This window comes from Myotis lucifugus, unplaced genomic scaffold (assembly GCF_000147115.1).
Source record: "Myotis lucifugus unplaced genomic scaffold, Myoluc2.0 scaffold_17, whole genome shotgun sequence".
NCBI lineage: Eukaryota > Metazoa > Chordata > Mammalia > Chiroptera > Vespertilionidae > Myotis > Myotis lucifugus.
In genome coordinates this window covers 7796774-7816088 of record NW_005871065.1, presented here as the reverse complement: position 1 = coordinate 7816088, position 19315 = coordinate 7796774, and the positions used below count along the sequence as shown (strand labels likewise).

General features: G+C 40.4%; 1 protein-coding gene across 2 annotated transcripts in view; it reads right to left on the bottom strand.

Moving 5' to 3' along the window:
• Window positions 1-713: 713 nt before the first annotated feature.
• The window catches only part of DEPTOR (DEP domain containing MTOR interacting protein), a 104119-nt gene continuing 85517 nt past the window's right edge, over window positions 714-19315 (bottom strand). The window contains exons 5-9 of one of the 2 annotated variants that reach the window (XM_023750955.1): window positions 10455-10637; window positions 8623-8757; window positions 5992-6062; window positions 3811-3915; window positions 714-858 (exon numbers count right to left, since the gene is read on the bottom strand). In XM_023750955.1, the coding sequence (XP_023606723.1) occupies window positions 805-858; window positions 3811-3915; window positions 5992-6062; window positions 8623-8757; window positions 10455-10637 (548 nt within the window). In that variant the 3' untranslated portion in view covers window positions 714-804. Of the gene's footprint in view, window positions 859-3805; window positions 3916-4482; window positions 4600-5991; window positions 6063-8622; window positions 8758-10454; window positions 10638-19315 lie in introns of those variants that run through there. The other variant, XR_002828351.1, reaches the window with a different exon arrangement.

The following is a 19315-nucleotide window of genomic DNA, read 5'->3' as shown; positions in this document are numbered from 1 at the left end:
TAAAACTGTAATTAATCGCTCTCTCTTTTATCTCATGTTATATCTTGTAACATCTGCTTCCTTTTTGGTCTCTGGGAACAAATATGCTACTACTGATGAAGAGGAGGTCATCGGAAGGGAAGAGGAAAAACAGAGTAGATTAAAGGCAAAATTTCCTTTCTTTTTTTAAAAAAATTAATTTATTTTTACAGAGAGAGAGAGAGAGAGAGAGAGAGAGAGATCTGTTGCTCCACTTATTTATGCATTTATTGGTTGATTCTTGTGCCCTGACCAGGGATCAAATCCAGATGAGGCTCTAACCAACTGCGCCACCCAGCCAGGGCCAAAGGCAAGATTTTCAAATAAGCTTGAGATAGTGTAAAAGTCTAGTATTCGACCAAATCATCTAAAACTCAATTCCATTTACAACTGAAGTTAAGCTGGAACCCTCCTGCTCTACATCTTTATCTGCATCTCAGCAGCCCCAGCATGTAGCTTGGCTGCCTGGCCAGCCCGTCAGCCCCAGTCAGCTGTGCAGAGGCGGCAGGCAGGAACTGCTGGGAGGCACTGGGCTAGGTGGCCGAGGCACAAAGGCCACAGATTTCTCTATGCCAACCTAGAAAAGAATTGAGATAGACCTTATCACTCCCTAAGGACACATGTTCTCTGGAGTTCTTTCAGACTTTCTAGAAATGTAAATCTGAATATTCACCTCAGGGTCTCCCCTCATCATGGACAAAGGGCTCCATCCAAACCAGGCAAAGAGCTCTCCTTAGGGTCTGGAAAGGTCTGACAGTGTTAACGGGGGAATGGCACCCAGTCTCTTTAGTCTGAGGCCTGTCCTTCCCGCATACCGGTGGTCCACATCTGAAAACTTTCCTATCCCATAAGTAGGTGGAATAAAAGAGAGAGAAATGGTACATATGAGACACTCAGTTACAAAATCATCTGCTTTTGGAAGTTAAGATGCCACAGTGAAAGTATAAAAATCCCGCTGATGCAAAGCTCCCAAAGGCCCACCTGTCTGGCCTTGTTCACTCTGGAAAGCAGGAGAAAGCCGGGCCAAGACCTGAGGGGTTGTGTTCCTGTAGAGAGTGACAACAAAGGCAAGGGGGGCCCTTTGCACTGTCCTGGGCCAGCTCTTGCCAGTCAGAGATTCCAAGAGGAAACTTCTGGAGAGAGTTTTGGACAAAGGCTACCAGCCAGACCAAGCAGCTCAATCATGGCCCAGGTCAGGGAAGGCTCCTGTAGGGTCCACACCCACATCCCCTCCCCGCACAACCAGACATGCCAGCCTGCAGTTTGCCACACAAGGGCTATGGTGATGTGACAGGTCATGGGTAATACAAATGGCTCTTTAAGTAAGTGGAGTTATTCTACAACTAATACATATGGTGAAATAGGAAATAATTTACTTGGTATTTTCTGTAAGAAAATAATGTACTAGGCAATTTAAATGAATACACACAGGTAAGTTAATATGGAAGGGTGTGGTATTCCCTGTCATTTTCACTTAACTGCAATTCTATCCTATCTATCTATCTATCTATCTATCTATCTATTTATATCTAAATCTACAGTCATTCCAATCAGAGTTTGACCAAAAGCATATTAGAGCAGTTATTGTGCTATATCTTAACAATCTTAAGATTCCACTGGTGTGCTTCTATTAAGTGATAAAATGTTGTGATAGGCAATCTAAACAGGTTTCTCCCCTGCTGGATGCAACAGAATGTATAATATGCTAATGTGCTTTGTAAATTCCCAGGAGAAAAATAAAGTATACAGCAGCTTCAAACTGTTTTGATCACAGAACTGCAGGACAGGAGATTTTATTGGACCAGAGAGCTGTGTAGCACAATTTTGGAAATGCTGCTCTAGTGAATTCTATACTGCTCTACAGCATATGAGAACTATGTGCAGCCCCTGAGAAGCTAAGAATATAAACCATGTGAAATATGAGCATATGGAATTGAAAAAAATATACCAGGTTACCGATCTAACAGGGTATATACATTAAGGAGTTAATTAACTAATCAATAGACAATGCCTAGAAAAGTTATGCATGTTAATCAATGAAGATGCACTAAAATCAATTTAAAACACTTGGCCAAGCAAAACAAGGTCTTTAGCTTCAATATAAATCCCTTGCTTTCCCCAAAGGAAACGAGCTTAAGTCAAAGCCCTGTGGCAAGTGAGTGCACGCTCAGGACTAAAGCACCCTGCCAAAAATAATTCATACTAGCACTTTACCGTGGAAATAAAATATAAAACTCTTCCCACAGCCAAGAGTTCCATTAGAAAATGAAAAAATCAGCCTCGGCACAGATACAAACGCTCGCCCTTTATGCTCCCAGCCAACTTTCCGGCTCCGGGTTCCTTTGGTGCTGTGCCCACTGCAGAACTGAGGAGCTGGGAAGGGCGTCTAACACAGGCCACCTGAGCCAACAAGGCTTCCATGACTTGCAGAGCACAGGACCTGGGAGCCAGCACTTCCTGGTATGAACAGGGTGTTCAAATTGGGGGTGTGGGGGGCAGAGTCAACCTCTAAGCAAAACAGCACTGATTACCCAGACTAGTGGGAATCCGTGCTCTGTGCTCCAGGGAGCCAGTCTCTGCGCCCACCTTTTCCAGAAGGAAAAGCAGTGCCAGAGGGAAGGTGCTGGAAATCAGAGCTGCGCAGATGCAAGTCGTGCCTGTTGTGTCACTGGTTTACTGCTCTAGGGAAAGGATTGATAGGAGAGGATGAAAGTGGTGAAGAAATGAGCAGGGCAATGAACTGTGGCCTTCAAGCCTTCTGCAACCTTCCATGGCCCCAGATAATCATGAGATAAATGACCTCTGTGGAATGTTTTGCAGATGACAGAAGAAGGAACCACGATGCTAGATAAAGGTGTTTTGAAGCAGAAAGCCAATGCACTCAACATCCTCTTATAGCATATTTTGGTATAAATAAAAAGCAATTTGTGTATGTGTGTGTATATACATATGTGTATATGTATATGTACATGCATATGTATATATATATGTATATATGTGTATGTACATATATATGCATACATACAAGAAGTCTGGAAGCATATAAATCAAAATATTAAAGTGCTATACTTTACTGCATGTCAATTATACTTCAATAAAGTTGTTTAAAATTTAACAGTGGTTGTCTCTGAGTTAGGAAAGATTATAGGCAATTATAATTTTTTCCTGATTTTCTGCATTTTCCAAATTTTCTTGACTATATATGCACTACTTTTGTACTAAAAACATGTAAAAATTATTTTCAAAAAATCTTATATAATTCGTTCGATTTTTTTTATGTTTGTGTAGTTCTTTGTGCTTCATCTAGAGTTTCTACATATTTAATCCCTAAAACTGCAGAAAGAATCTGGTCATCATTCCAGACAGTAGGGACTGGCTGTGCGATGCTACGGAATTTATTCCAAGTCAACGAGCTAGTAACCAGCAGAACCAAAATGTCAATCCAGCTCTCTTCCCACAGGAACAGACTTCGTATAAGACAGAAGTAGCAGAGTTATTAGATAAGATTTATGCAAAAAGAAACATTTTTTCAAGCTCAGTGTTGGTTAAGGGAAGAAATGTGGAAAACCAAGGAAGGTTTGGAGCCCCAGGAGGCACAGTGAGAGGGACAGGACAACTTTTCCTCCTCGTTGCTACATCATACCCTTTGGGCTTCATTTCAACCCCATTCAGAAAGGGAAAGGGAAACTTAAAAAAAATGGAACCAAACACTTAGGGTGACAAAGTACATACAGATGGCACCAACAACGAAATGAAGCGAGAGGTATTCAGACACCGCTCTCTTGGAGGTACCTTCATTCCCGCGGCGGCCGCAGGGCCACTGGGGTCCACGGCCTGGATGTGGCATGGCTTGCTTCCTCGCACCACAAAGCCCCAGCCAACAGCGTCACCAACAATCTAGAGAGGAAAACCACAGTGAGCAATCAGCAGATGGCCCCTGGCAATTCTCCCGACCTTCCCAAAGAGAGAGAGAGAGAGAGAGAGAGAGAGAGAGAGAGAGAGAGAGAGAGCCTGCCCAGGATGAAGTGCGAGCAGTGGCAGATCTCTTCTGTCTCATCTCTACCCTGTCAGGAGTGGAAGGAACACTCTGCTTCTGTTATAACGCAGGCATATCGATGCAGAAACTGTGGTCGGGAAACACTTGTTTGGCAGAAAACAGCTTCTGTGAAGGCACTGATCAATAAGTACCGGGCAGGTTGCCTCTCTCTCAGGTTGGTATACAATTTCAGATAGGAAGGTTAGAGGGTCTTAAACACATGCTTGAATCTTCTCTCCAGATCCAATTTTGACTGGCTTTGCTCTTTCCCCCTAAATTCAAATGATACTTTCTTGATGATATGCTATGTCACTGTAGTCTAAAATAATAATTTAAATTACTAATGGTAAGAAATAGGAAGAATCTTGGCTTTCCTGAAACACAATTTTCTACCAGCAAAAGAAAGTGAAAAAGTACACAAAGCTCACAATTTACAAGTAGATGCTGGTCTAAAAGTTGTTTGAAGCCAGAGGGTGCCTTTTCCTATAGAATCATTGTTAGAAATGGCAGTTACGTCCCTGGGTGGCTCCCAGTCATGTCTTCGACTAAAGTACAGATGAAACACATTCACAATCAATTTCTAGCAAGGCTGGCACTGAAATTTAAAACCACCGGGAACAGGAACAGGTTGGAGGGGGCCAATGGAGGCGGGGGGGAAGGGACCATATGCAATACTTTCAACAATAAAGATTTTAAAAAATAATAATTTAAAAAAATCAGGAATAAGACCAAAAAAAAAACACCAAAAAGAAATACTTTAATACTTTAAAAATACAATCAAGCCTGGCTGGCATGGCTCAGTGATTGAGCATTGTCCTATGAACCAGGAGGTCACAGTTCGATTCCCAGTCAGGGCACATGGCCCAGGTTGCTGGCTCTATCCCCAGTATGGGGCATGCGGAGGCAGCCGATCAATGATTCTCTCTCTTCATTGATGTTTCTAACTCTCTCTCCCTCTTCCGTCCTCTCTGAAATCAATAAAAAAATATATATTTTAAAAAATGCAATCAATTGTCTCTTGAATGCCAGACACGGAGGAAAGGCAGGGAAACCAATGAAATTTCTGTGCATATTCTCAAAAAGACTTTTAGGCACATGATTGATTTTAGGGTTTTCTGTTATTAGTTCAGAATACCTAGTTTTACCCCCAAATGCAGTTTAACTTTTCCCCTGAGGCAGAGGTATTAGCAGTGTCTTTTCATATTGATTGGCTATGGCTGGGACCATCCTATTTTAGCTCCTCAGTGTCCAGAATGGGAAGTAGTCCTTGATAGATGTTGGCAGTGTAAATGAGTGTGCAAAGAGTTTCTCCCCCTGAGTCCATAAAATAAAAGTTAGAAAAGGAGAAGTGTTTAAAAGAGGCAATTGATGGAGATGTGAAGAGACTGAAGGAAGAGGCCAGGGGACGGAGAGGGGGTGAGGTGTTGTCAAGCAGAGTGGGTAGAAGGCTGAGGGACCTCCAAGAAGAGGCATGTGGTCAGGAGATGTTCACAGGTACCCAGTGCTCCCCAATCAGGTGTGTGCATAACTCAAGACATATTAACATGGTCAAAAGCACCACTCCTTATTGTAGAACAATTTATCCCACAGTTTTCTTTCTCTGTCTAAAGACTCCCTAATGTCTTAAACAATTTAAGTAGAACTAACTGTAACCCAGAAGGAATTATTGACTATTGTATTACCATTTGACCTAAAGTCTGTAATTATATTACATAATAGAAAGCTTTTTTTAAGGACACATCAAAGGAGTTTACAATGCTGTATTAATAATAAATCATGTCATTTTAGTGCCTAAGGATCAAGAAAGCCCACTGTTATAATTATGCCAAAAACAAAAAGGAAAATTAACATCTGTAAAATACCCATTGGCACACTGACATGTTGACATGGCCCAGAAAAACAAGCAGCACAGGAGAAAAACCAAATAATGAGCCTACTGTGAAAGTCTTCCTGGCATACGGTGCTCCGGGAGTCAGGAGTTCCTCAGAAGTGACGGGCCTCTTTAACACTGTAAGACAGACACAAAATCAAGGTGCACCCTTTATTCATTCATTCATTCATTCATTCATTCAGCAGATACTTTACTGAATGCCTCATTTGTAACCATCAGGGAACAAAAGGGGGAAAGAAAAATCCCTGCCTGACAGTTATACTCTAGCTGAGTAAAGACAGAAAATATTAGCAAACAAATAAGCCCACACCTAACTTGCAGAGCTATGGAAAGAAGAGGAAATGGAGCAGGTAAAGGGAAGCAAGGAGTAGGCTAAGGAGTGGGCTAACATCCATCCCCACACGCAGTAACAAGTGTTATTTTCTTGTGAGGAGAACTTTTAAGACCTACTCTCCTAGCAATTTTCAAATACACAATGCAATGTTATTGACTATAGTCACCATGCTGTACATTATATCCCCAGTACATATTTATTTTATGACTAGAAGTTTGCACCTTTTGACCACCTTCTCCCGTTTTGCCCAACCCATCCCCCATCTCTGGCAACCACCAAACTGTTCCCTATGTCTATGAGATGTTTTTTAGATTCCACATATAAGTAAGATCATATAGTATTTGTCTTGTTCTGTCTGACTTATCCCACTTAGTATAATACCATCCATGTTATTGCAGTGGTTTATGAGTGCTCCCTGATTTCCCAGTGAGAGTCAGTGTGGAAGCAAGTTTCTTCACTCCCTTGCAAGTTACAACTTTATTCTTAGAGCTAACGCTCCCAAAGGTGGGGGCGGGGGGGGGGGGGATAGGGAGGTTAGATTAAAAAAAAAAAAATACCCGCCCTGGCCAGTATGGCTCACTTGGTTGGGTGTCATCCCATGCACCGAAAGGTTACTGGTTTGATTCCAGGTTAGGGCACATGTCTGGGTTGCAGGCTTGATTCCTGGTAGGGAGCATGCAGGGGGCAGCCAATCAATGTTCCGCACCTACATTGCATCGATGTTTCTCTCTCTTTCCCTTCCTCTCTCTCTCTCAAAATCAATAAAGTATATTTTTATATACCCAATTACCTACATAATAGCATTACATGACAGAGTTTTCTCTCTCTTTTTTGTTAAAATATATTTTATTGATTTTTTACAGAGAGGAAGGGAGAGAGACAGAGAGTCAGAAACATCGATGAGAGAGAAACACCGATCAGCCGCCTCCTGCACATCCCCCACTGGGGATGTGCCCGCAACCCAGGTACATGCCCTTTACCGGAATCGAACCCGGGACCCCTCAGTCCGCAGGCCGGCGCTCTATCCACTGAGCCAAACCGGTTTCGGCGACAGAGTTTTCTCTTAAAGCCCTTCGAACAACATCTATTTGTCCTTATTCTCACTAATGCATAATGATTTTTTTTTCTCTAAAGAGATGTATTCACTGAGGGTAGGGGCCATGACCTCTCATCTTTGTATCCCCAACATCTGGTGATAAGGAAACATGACCAAAGAAACAAAGTCTTTTCCCTGAAGGTAATATATTGAACTAGGATGAACAGAGCACTAAACAAATGGAGTTGAGGGTATTTTCAAGGCAATGATTATCATGAAGGACCATGCAATCTAATCCTGGGAAGTAGGTGGGTACGGGGCCATGAGAAGGTGGTAGTATCAATGGGTTACAGGCTCCTGTGGGACTGAAGAACTAATTAGGGCGAGGAAGGATTGCTTCTAAGTCCAAGTTCATCAAAAGTCTTTTTTAAAACATTTTATTTATTTATTTGTTTACTTATAGAAAAATTGATTTGTTGTTCCACTTATTTATGCTTTCATTGGTTGATACTTGTATGTGCCCTGACAGAGGATCAAGCCTGCACTTCACTTATCAAGACAATGCTCTAACCAACTGAGCTACCCAGCTAGGGCTTATCAACAATCTTCATGCCTAGATTTTTTCTGTAATGTAAAGGCCAAGAGGTTGATGAATAGAGTTGGAAACCACCAGGCACCAAGAATCAATTACAGGTACAGTTGGGTTTGCATAGACCATGCTTCTTCCTTAGGGGTGCTGGGGACCCACAGCTCTTTGCATTGGTTGCAGTCTGGGGAATCCCTGGTTCCCCTGCTCTGTGGAAGACTGATGTGCTGCTCAAACCCTCCTTCAGGACTGACTGAGGGGCTCCTCCCAGCTGCCAGGACTGCTAATGGCAGACAGCCCTCAGATGCCAATGCTCTCAATAGTTTTTGCAACTCTCTCTCTTGCTCAAGGTCACACCCTCTTCCTAGGGGCAGCCAACAATTAATGACTAATCAACATAAAAGTACAAAGGCCTGGCCATCTCGCCTGAAATTTGGACAACTGTGAAGGACTATCCCAAATCCAGAGCTCCCCTTGGGTTAGCTGCAGCCTCTACCGAGAGGGCTTGCAGCTCTGTTTTCCTCTGCCCAGCCCTACGTCCCTCCTTTCCAATCAACAGTTCTTGACCCTAAGGACACACGATAATAAGATCCCCACATACTAGTCTCCCTCAGTCTGAGAATCTGCTTCCCAGGGAACCCAGCCCTCAGGGAACCCAGTCCCCAGGGAACCCAGCCCGCATATCTGCCCAAGTCCCCCAGGACATAGTCAGAACACTCACCAGATTTGGGGTTGCAGAGCACAGGGGGGCTGCTGCTGAGGGTGGGGCTGCTGCTGAAGTAGCCACTGCTGCCACAGCTGCTCATGCTGCTCCTCCTCACGGCAGACACGATCTTGATCTCCTTGCTGGGGCTGACTGCGGGTGGGAAAACACAAGGTCACTGAGGGTGGTGGTTTTGGTTCCCTAGAGGATGTGGGCTTTCAGCCGCCAGGTACAGAGGCCAGTTACCTGTGCCGGGAAAAGCATTCTGGCTTCAGAGTGAGAAAAGCAAGGATTTGAGTAGCAACTCTGCCTTTTACCAACTGCATGATTTGAGGCCATTTCCTTCAGTTCTCTGAGCCTCAACTTACCCAACTATAAAGTGAGAATAATACTATATCAAGGATTGGTGCATAAAGTGGATTATATAATGTATGTGCAAGTCCTCAGCTACATAAAATATTATTTGAAGAACCCCTAAACCCATGCTGAGCAGTCCCTGGAAGGAAGTAAATTAAGTGTTGGTATACACTTAACCAATTAACAATACTGATAAACACCTCCTGCTTTCATATGAAATCATGAATCAGCCAGAGCCATGGAAGAGGAGATTAAAATACACAGCACATATTTAGGCTTTGAAAGTGTATGTGAGACAGAGGCTTCAATGATCTGATCTGGTTCTCTCTGCCACGAAGTTGGCTGGCTCTCAACAAGGGAGAGGAAATCCAGGTATATATGATGAGTGAAAGAGGCCATGGAGAGAACTCAACTTAGTTCCTGGTACATAAGAAACACAAAATAAAAGCTGTTTTTATGGTGACCATGGTTACTATAGCCTCCTTATCATCATCATTACTTATTCTGTTGGGCCCATTTAAAAAAAAAAAAGACAAAACTTAGCACTAGTTTTGTGAATAGTTATTCTGAATTTACAGATGACCACACTGTAGGGCGCCCATAAAATGGAGAAAAGAAAATCTTTCCTCTTCAAGTTATTGTGAGAATTAAATGAGCAATCAAGCTTGACTCACTGACAGGGGCACAGAAAATTCTCAATACAGTTGCACGTGTCCTCATCATCACTCCCTATACACAGCCAAGACACCCATGGACATTTTGCCCTCAGGTTAAGCCCAGAGCATTCAGACCTTAGGCCAAACACAGTCAATGCCAAGTTTTCAGAGGATCTGATACCCGTTTAAGCTCCTCAGCCTTTCACACAGAATGACACATCAGGCTAACCTCTTCTGGATGAATGCAATTATATCTGAGAACATCAGTCTCCATCATTTCTGTCAGGCTTAACTGTCAATATGAGACTGTTTAATCTTACATGTAATATCCCAAGCTATTGTGCTTTATGAGCTGATGTCTGCTTTCCATAGTTTTTCTTTGTTCTGTGCCACCCTTTCATAATTGATTGATAACCAGTTGCCTTTTAGTTGTATATGCCCTCCAAAGTCTTTATTTGTTCTTAAAATATATAGCTTTTCAGTGCTGTAATTTAGAACACTGTACAACTAATGATAACAATTGTTTACAAATGAAAAGTAAATAAGGTGTGAGTAAAAGCTTGAGAGGTCTTCTTTTTTTATTTATTAAATTTATTGGGGTGACATTGGTCAACACGAACATATAGGTTTCAGGTCTTCAGAGTTCTTCTATAACTCAAATACATAATTTTATAAAACAGACTTCATGATAATCTAATTTGACTCCCCAGGAACAATTTGGTGGTTGTTGTTTTCTTTTGCATACTTCTGGGTTATGAATAAATAAAAATTTGCTAGAGAACATAATTTCTCAAAAGACAAAAACATGTGGTCGAATTAACAATGGAACTGACCTACCTGACATAAAACTGGTAGATTTCCGGTTGTCGTGGCTCTGCTTCCTCAGGCAGAAGGGACTGTCATGCATTTCCTGGGAAGGGGATTTTTCATTGAGCAGCTCCATGAGTCTTCGCCTCCGCCGGAAGTTCATTCTGAACTGGTAGAGAAGATTGCTGTCCACGAATGGGTGCTTGTTGGACACTGGGGAGAAGAAACAACAGATGAGGACCATCTGACGTCCTGGCCACTGAGTACTGCAGCCGGAAGACTCCAACCAAAAGGCTTAAAGACAGAATTGAGAGCTTCTGCTCAAGATGGTGGCATAGGTAAATGCGATACTCACATCCTCCCACAACCATATCAAAAATACAACTAGACTACAGAACAATCTAACTGAAACCACCTGAAGTCTAGCTGAACAGAAGTCCTACAATCAAAGATATAAATAAGCCACATAGAGACTGGTAGGAGGGATGGAGACACAAAACGGGCTGGTCCCACACCCACATGTGGTGGATAAAAACACAGCCCACATGGCAGGGGGCACACCTGGAGTGCCCAGCTCAGGTGAACAAGAAGGCTGTGCCATGGGACTCTGTAGGACACCTACTACATTAGGCCACTTTACCAAGCCCACGAGATGTAGCAGCTCTACCTAATATATAGGAAGGCTGCCAAAATAAGAAAACAAAGAAACTATGAATTTAGTACTGGTTTAAGTGCTTTATATGTATTAATTTTTTAAATTATAACAGCAGCCTAGGATAAAGATAAACCCAGAGAAGACCCCAGTTAATGGCAGAGGTAGAAATAGGACCACAGTATATGACTCCAAAGTTCAAGTTCCAAACCACTACTCTGCACTCCCTCTACGATAAGTAATTCCTGTGCTTGCTTAGGTTCTCATGGAGAATTGAAATAGCAACAGTCTTTACACTGTAAACTAAATAGACAAAAGCAACATAGCACATTGCCAATATAAGATCTACATTTATGTTAATACCAAAATAATTATTTGGATATTAAACACTGGGTACATGGTCTCAAAAAGTAGTCTCATTCCACATGCCTGAAGTTATGAAATGTGGAGTTAAGCCTGTTTTTCTGTGTGTGTGTTTTTCCAACTTCATGTTATCTATGCTGTAACAAAGTTCTTTTCTACTATTTAATAGCTAAAGGCAGTCATAACTCCTGCATCTTTGAAATAAATGGAGAAGGTTCATTTGTTTGTTTATTTTGCTTGCATTTTCAGCAAGACAGGTCAAAACATGGTTTTATTTTTAGAGATTCTATATGCATTTTGTAATAGCTTTACTAAGATATAATTCACATACCATATAATTCACCCATTTAATATTACAGTTCCATGGCTTTTAGTATATTACCAGAGTTGTGCATCCCATCACCACATCAATTTTTACATCTTCAGCACCCCAAAAAAGAAACCCCACACTCCTTAGGAGTCACCTCCAATCTGCCCATATCCCCTAGTGCTAGGCAACCACACTAACCTACCATCTGTCTCTACAGATTGGAGTATTCTGGGCATTTCATATAAAAAGAATCATACAATATAAGGTTCAGTGTGACTGGCTTCTTTCCCTTAGTATAATGTTTACAAAGTTCATCCACGTTCATCCATGTTGTAGCATGTGACAGTAGTTCACTCCTTTTTATTGTCAAATAATGAATAATATTCCATTGTATGGAGACACCACATTTGTTTACCTGTGCATCAGTTGGTGAACATGTTTCTACTTAGTGGTTATGAATAATGCTGCTATTAACATTCATGTACACTTTTCTGTGTGGACATACATCACCCTTTCCCTTGGGTTTATAGCTAGGAATGGAATGGGAAGATTATATGGTAACTCTATATTTAATGATTTGAGGAACTGCTGGACTCTTTTCCAATTAGAATACCCCATTTTACATTCTCATTTACAGCAGTGTAGGAGGTTCCAGTTTCTCCACATCCACATGAATGTCATTGTTCATCTTTTTTATTATACTTATCCTAATGGGTGTGAAGTGGTAGCTGACTGTGGTTTTGATTTGCATTTCTCTGATGGTTAATGATGTTGAGCATGTTTTTATGTGCTTACTGTCCATTTATATATATTCTTTAAGAATTGTCTATCCAGATTCTTTGTTCATTTTTTAAATTGAGTTGTCTTTTTAATAATAGATTTTATTTTTTTAATTGCATTTTCAATTACAGTTTACATTCAATATTATTTTGTATTAGCTTTAGGAGTACACCATGGTGATTAGACAATCATATACTTTACAAAGTGTTCCTTCTGATATTTCCAGTAACCACCTGGCACTGTACATAGTTATTACAATATTATGGGCTATATGCTCTATGCTGTACTTTACATCCCTGTGACTATTCTGTAACTACCAATTTGTACTTCTTAATCCCTTCACCCTTTTCACTTAGTCCCTCAAATCCCTTCCTATCTGGCAACCATCAGTTTGTTTTCTGCATCCACGAGTCTGTTTCTATTTCATATATTCATTTATTTTGTTCTTTAGAGTCCACATATAAGTAAAATCATATGGTATTTACTTTTCTCTGCTGACTTATGTCCTTAGCATAATAACCTCTAGGTCCATCGACTTGGTCACAAGTGGTAAGATTTAATAGATTATTTTTTTAAAGAAGTTTTAGGTTCACAGCAAAATTGGGCAGAAAGTACAGAGTTCTCATATACTCTCTGCCCCTCTGACACAGCCTCCCCAATCAATTATCAAAAATAATGGCAGTTAGTTACAACTGATGAGCCTACATTGACACATTATCATCCAAAGTCCGTAGTTGACATTAGGGCTCACGTTTGGTGTTGTACATTCTATTAATTTCAGTAAGTGTAGAATGATATATATCTACCATTATAGTATCAGACAGAATAGTTTCACTGTCCAAAAAAATCTTCCATGCTCTGCCTATTCATCCCTCCACCCTCCCTAACCTTGGCAACCACCGATCTTTTTACTGTCTCCATAGTTTTGTCTTTTCCAGAATCTCATGTAGTTGACATATAGTTATAGAGGCCTTTTCGGATTGGCTTCTTTCACATAGTAATACGCATTTAAGGTTCCTCCATGTCTTTCCATGGCTTGATAGCTCATTTATTTTTAGCACTGAATAATATACCATTGTACGGATGTATCAGTGTTTATTTATCCATTCACCCTCTGAAGGATACTTGGTTGCTTCCAAGTTTGGGTAAGTATAAATAAAGCTGCTATAAACATCCATGTGCAGACTTTTGTGTGAACATAAGTTTTCAAATCCTCTGGGTAAATATCAAGAAGCATGACTGCTGGATCATATGGTTAGCGTCTGTTTAGTTTTATCAGAAACTGCCAAACCATCTTCCAAAGTGGCTGTAAGGCTTTCACTTCCCCCAGCAGTGAATGAGAGCCCTGCTGCTCCACATCCTCTCCAGCACTTGGCATCGTCTGTGTTCTGGATTTGGGCCATTCTAATAGGTGTATAGTGATCAAATCTTTTTGATTTGCTTCACATATGATGTTGAGCATCTTTTCATATATTTGTTTTCCATCTGTATATTTTCTTTGGTGACATGTCTGTTCAAGTCTTTAGCCCATTTTTTTTTTAAATCAGGTTGTTCATTTTCTAATTGTTGAGTTTTGAGTTCTTTGTATATTTTTAATAACAGTCCTCTTTCAAATATGTCTTTTGCAAATATTTTCTCCCATTCTGTGGCTTGGCTCCTCATTCTCTTCATGGGTTGTCTTTTTATTATTAAGTTGTAATAGTTCTTCATGTATTCTAGATACGAGCCCTTTATTGGGTATATTGTTTCCAAATATTTTCTCCCATTCTGTGAGTTGTCTTTTCACTTTCTTGATGGTACCCTCTGAAGCACAAAGGTTTTTAATTCTGATGATGTTTATTTTTATCTTTTTATCTTTTTAAATTTATTTTTTCTTTTGCCACTTGTGCTTTTGGTGTCGTGTCTAAGCTGCATAGTCAACTTAGTAAAACACAGAAAAAATAACCTAAGCTCTGGGGGTGGGAAGGGATTAAAGAGAAGAAAATAAAAACTAAGGAGAACAGTAATTGTTGTCTCTAAATTTTGCTTGCTCCAATTCTTCATTTCTCAGATCTCCATGCTAAACAGGACCTTTATATTGTAGTAAATGTTGTGACATATATAATTTAACAAATTTCAGTCTCCTGCCAAAACCGGTTTGGCTCAGTGGATAGAGCGTCAGCCTGCGGACTGAAGGGTCCCGGGTTCGATTCCGGTCAAGGGCATGTACCTTGGTTGCGGGCACATCCCCAGTGGGGAGTGTGCAGGAGGCAGCTGATCGATGTTTCTCTCTCATCGATGTTTCTAACTCTCTATCTCTCTCCCTTCCTCTCTGTAAAAAAATCAATAAAATATATTTTAAAAAAAAATTTCAGTCTTTGTTCCTTGAGAATTTTAATCTCTAAACAGGAAGACATAAGTAAGAACAGATAATGTTCAAAGCTGGCATTTAATATCTAATATTCTAGTTGAACTCTTATCATCAGCTATAATTGAAAACTGACAAATTTTGTACTCATCCAATTTCTAATTTTCTGGGACTTCCCAAGCCTTCCCTGCTGCATTGGGGGAATTCTCTAGGGGCTTGTCTTGCTATTAAATGAGACATAATGTAGGAGGAAAAACAGACATAGCCTGAAAGCTGAAGAATGTAAATATAAAAGGATCTTATTGTTTAGGAAAATAGGGGCTCTAGAAGCACTACCCTCCCAATGTTGTTGATATTTGGTAAAAGAAACCAGATCCTTATTCACTGTGTGCCTTTACTTTTCAGAAAGCATGAGGGAAATGTCATAGAATCTACCAAAATAATAAAGGGATAGAGCTCAGATATCTTCTTCTTCTTGTGGATAATGTAGCTACATTTTTCTCTTAAAAATTATTAGGGTGATTTTTAGCAAACACAAAGACATTTTTTAAGCTGATTATCTAAAAGGGAGGAAATTGGCTTCGGTTCCACTCACACATATAGTCCAAGGATGAAAACTTATCATCTTGAGCCCTACAAGCTTAGCTGAATATAAAAGACATTTTAGGCTACTTATCTAGTTGGAGGGAGGAAGGTCACATACTTTCATCCACCCTTGAAATGTTTTCTGGCAAATGACATAGCACAACGGGCATCATGAAACAAGTGGACTGAATCCAACAGTGTGATAGGCTGGGGTGGGGGCTGGGGGGTAGAGAAAGTTCAGACATCAGCAGTTCCTTAGACAGCACATCATGAAAACTTTTAAAAAACAGTGGTCTCAGATTTGGGAAGCACATAAACAATTTAGTAGAGTAAAAGGAGGGCTGAAACAGACAGGGGAACAAGGATAATCACTATTATAAAGAGGAAGAAGAAAGGTCATCAAGGATGAGGCCGATGGGGTCATGACTACAACTGCAAAGCACTGTCAAGAAGCCATGTGAAAATGGAGGTAGGGATGGGAGTTATGCAACTCCAAGCCAAAAAACATTAAGGGTTGCAGGCAGCCACAAGAAGCTAAGAAAAAGGCATGGTATTGATTGCCCCTCAGAGCTTCCAGAGGGAACCAACTTTGCTAACATCATGATTTTAGGACTCTAATCTCCAGAACTACACAAGAAAAAATTTCTGTTGTTTTAAGCCACCCAATTTATGAAATTTGTTACACTGGCCTTAAGAAACTAAAACCTTAGCTGTGTGACTTTGGGTTAACTAACCCTCCATACCTTAGTTTCTGCCTCTGTAAAATGAAGAGAATAATATTACCTATTTATAATGTTATTGTGAATGTCAATGAGATAATACAAGTAAAATACTTTGCACAAATCTGACATACAGTAAGAGCTCAATAAATGTTAGCAATTATTATTAAGGTAAAAAAAAAAGAAAGCTAAAACATCTTCAAGGTCACCTTAAAGAGAAGATCCTCACTAGCTGCCATGATTCGCATCCTAACATCACCACATTCCACAGCAGCAGAGGTGGGTGTGGCTCACCACCTCACCCAGTGAACAGTGGTGGTTGAAGGATCATTCTGGGCCCCCAAGGATGTCACTCCAAGCTACCACTTGCTTTGCTGTCTTGCTTTCTTTCTTATCTCCTCCTGATCCCTGTAACTCCTCCTAAAAGGACCACTTAAGACCTACAGACATTACTTACTAGTAAGAGTACCAACAAACTCCCAGGATAAGACCTAGTCCTCTAACTTAGTGTTTCTAAAAGGCAAATAATGCAGTGAAAATGCTGCAACTTCCCCGCCAACAACATAAAAGTGTTCAGTTGTTTCACCCGTCCAAGGATGATGTGTACTCCTTGACCTCCCTGCTCCTGCTAGATCACAGTTTCTAGAGAGTTCAAGTCTCGGATATCATTTAGTATGTTGCATATGAAAAATAGCATTAAGACTAAAAAACACTAATATTATGCTTTTGAATCCTGTGTTGGGTGGAAAACATGAATTGAGAATTAACTACAACAGAAGGTTAAAACTTTTTAAAAGAAAATCTGAGCCCTGGCCAGTATTGCTTGGTAGATAGAGTCTCAGCCTGCATACTGAAGGGTCTCGGGTTCGATTCTCAGTCAAGGGCATGTACTTAGGTTGCAGGTTCATTCCCCAACCTGATCAGGCACATGCAGGAGGCAACCCATCGATATATCTCTGATTGATATGTCTCTCTCACATGGATGTTTCTCTTTCTCTCTATCTCTTTCCCCCTCCCTCTCCCCCTCCCTTCCACTCTCTCCAAAAAAAAAAAAAAAGAAAAAAAAGAAGAAAGAAAAAGAAAAGAAAAGAAAAGAAAAGAAAAGGAAAGAAAAGAAAAGAAAAAAGCCAATGGAAAAAGTATCCTCGGGTGAGGATTAACACACACACACACAAAGGAAATCTGAGCTGAACTTAAGGCCATAACCACCCATCTTAAACCATCCTAAAGGGATGCAGAAGTTGAAAGAGCCCAGTTTCCTAAATCAACAAAAGTCCTTGATTCAAGAACATTAAGCAATTGTGTTTAAGTGCCTATGCCACTTAAGGAGAGGGCTTGGGACTAAACTCTTCAAAAGGCAACGACAACAGTGAGTCAGAGAACTAAAATAATTACTTCCCGAGCACTGACAACATTAAGAAGAGGATATGAAAGCAGGAAATTATTTTTAAGGTAAAAAGTCCTATTAACTGATATTACTAAACACTTCACATTTAGAAAGTTAGAACCTAATTACACTTATTTAATTGATTGAAGAGAGTAGACAGGATGAGGAAAAGAGGAAAAGAATTCAAAGTAACTTCAGTAAAGATAGCAGGTGGGGATGTAAAGTACAGCATAAGGAATATAATCAATAATATTGTAATAACTATGTATGGTGTAAGCTGGATAGTAGACTTAGTGGGGTGATCACTTTGTAAATTATATAAATGTATAATCACTGTGTTGTACACCTGAAACTAATATAATATGTCATGTCAAATGTAACTGAAAGATACAAATGTTTTGTTTTAAAAAGATAGCAGGAAGAAAGTCAAAACACGACATGATTACACAGTTTAGAATATAAAGGTAATAAACAGAAGGAAGGTCAGATTATATTTTATTCTTCTCTGTACATCATTAAATAACAGCTGGGTGCATGCCAAAGACTAGAACCTTTGTCATTAGTGATGAAATTCAGAACAAAGGGCATGTTTCTGCAGAGATGAGACTGTTTTTCAGAGACTAGCTCAGAATGTAAGTGCAGAGAGTTCTAAAAACAAACTTACATTGTCTGGCAAATGGAATACCTCAGATACATAATTCAAATAAAGAAATCTGCCCTAGCTGGTTTGGCTCAGTGGGTAGAGTGTCAGCCTGTGGATTGAAGGGTCCCAGGTTCGATTGCAGTTAAGGGCACATGCCCGGGTGGCAGGCTCGATCCCCAGTGGGGAACGTGCAGGAGGCAGCCAATCAATGATTCTCTCTCATCACTGATGTTTCTATCTCTCCCTCTTCCTTCCTCTCTGAAATCAATAAAAATATATTTTAAAAAAAGAAATCTGTGACTCTATTTTAGATCTTTTCGAGTTGTTGGCATGAATCCAAGGGCCTAATTAAAGCACTTCAGTGTTGGTTTATATAACAAGCATATATTCAGCATAGAGCATGTATAAGCTACTGTTTAAGACCAATAATGGGTGAGTTCATCCAACTTATATTAAGCTCTAGCCACCACAGCATCTGATGATGAGGATGTTGATGATAATAATGAAAATAGTAATCAGCTACCATTTATTGAGGGATACTTTGTGCCAGGCCCTGTGCTAAGCACACTGCATGATTATATCATTTAGTTCTCATAGCAATGCAATGAGAGAGCTATCTAATTATTCCCATTTTACAGATGAGAAACTAGGGATTACACAAGGTAAACTTGCCCAAGTTCCCCAAAGTCATTAACTGAAAGATCCAAGACAGAAATACTGACAAATTAACTCTGGAATCCCATCCCTTAATGCCTCACTATACTGTCTCCCAGCCAAAGATGTAATAATGCCAAATGTGGAGGCAGATGAGCTTACAAACACAAGAAAACGGAGTCTGCTTTTCCTTCGTTTATTATTGTCTCCATCTAACAGAAGGTGATTTGGCTGGGCATGTTTTCTACAAAACTCTTCACCAGAGCGAAATGTTTATTACTGTGCAATTGCTTATTACAAGGACATAGCGATAACACAGCAAACACCACTATGGCCTCCGATGGCCCTGGGTGGAACGGCAGCTTCACTCTTTACTAAGTTACCTAACTGCCCTGAACTTCAATTTAACTCACTGTAAAACGAATGAAGGAACAAGGCAACAACATAGAGC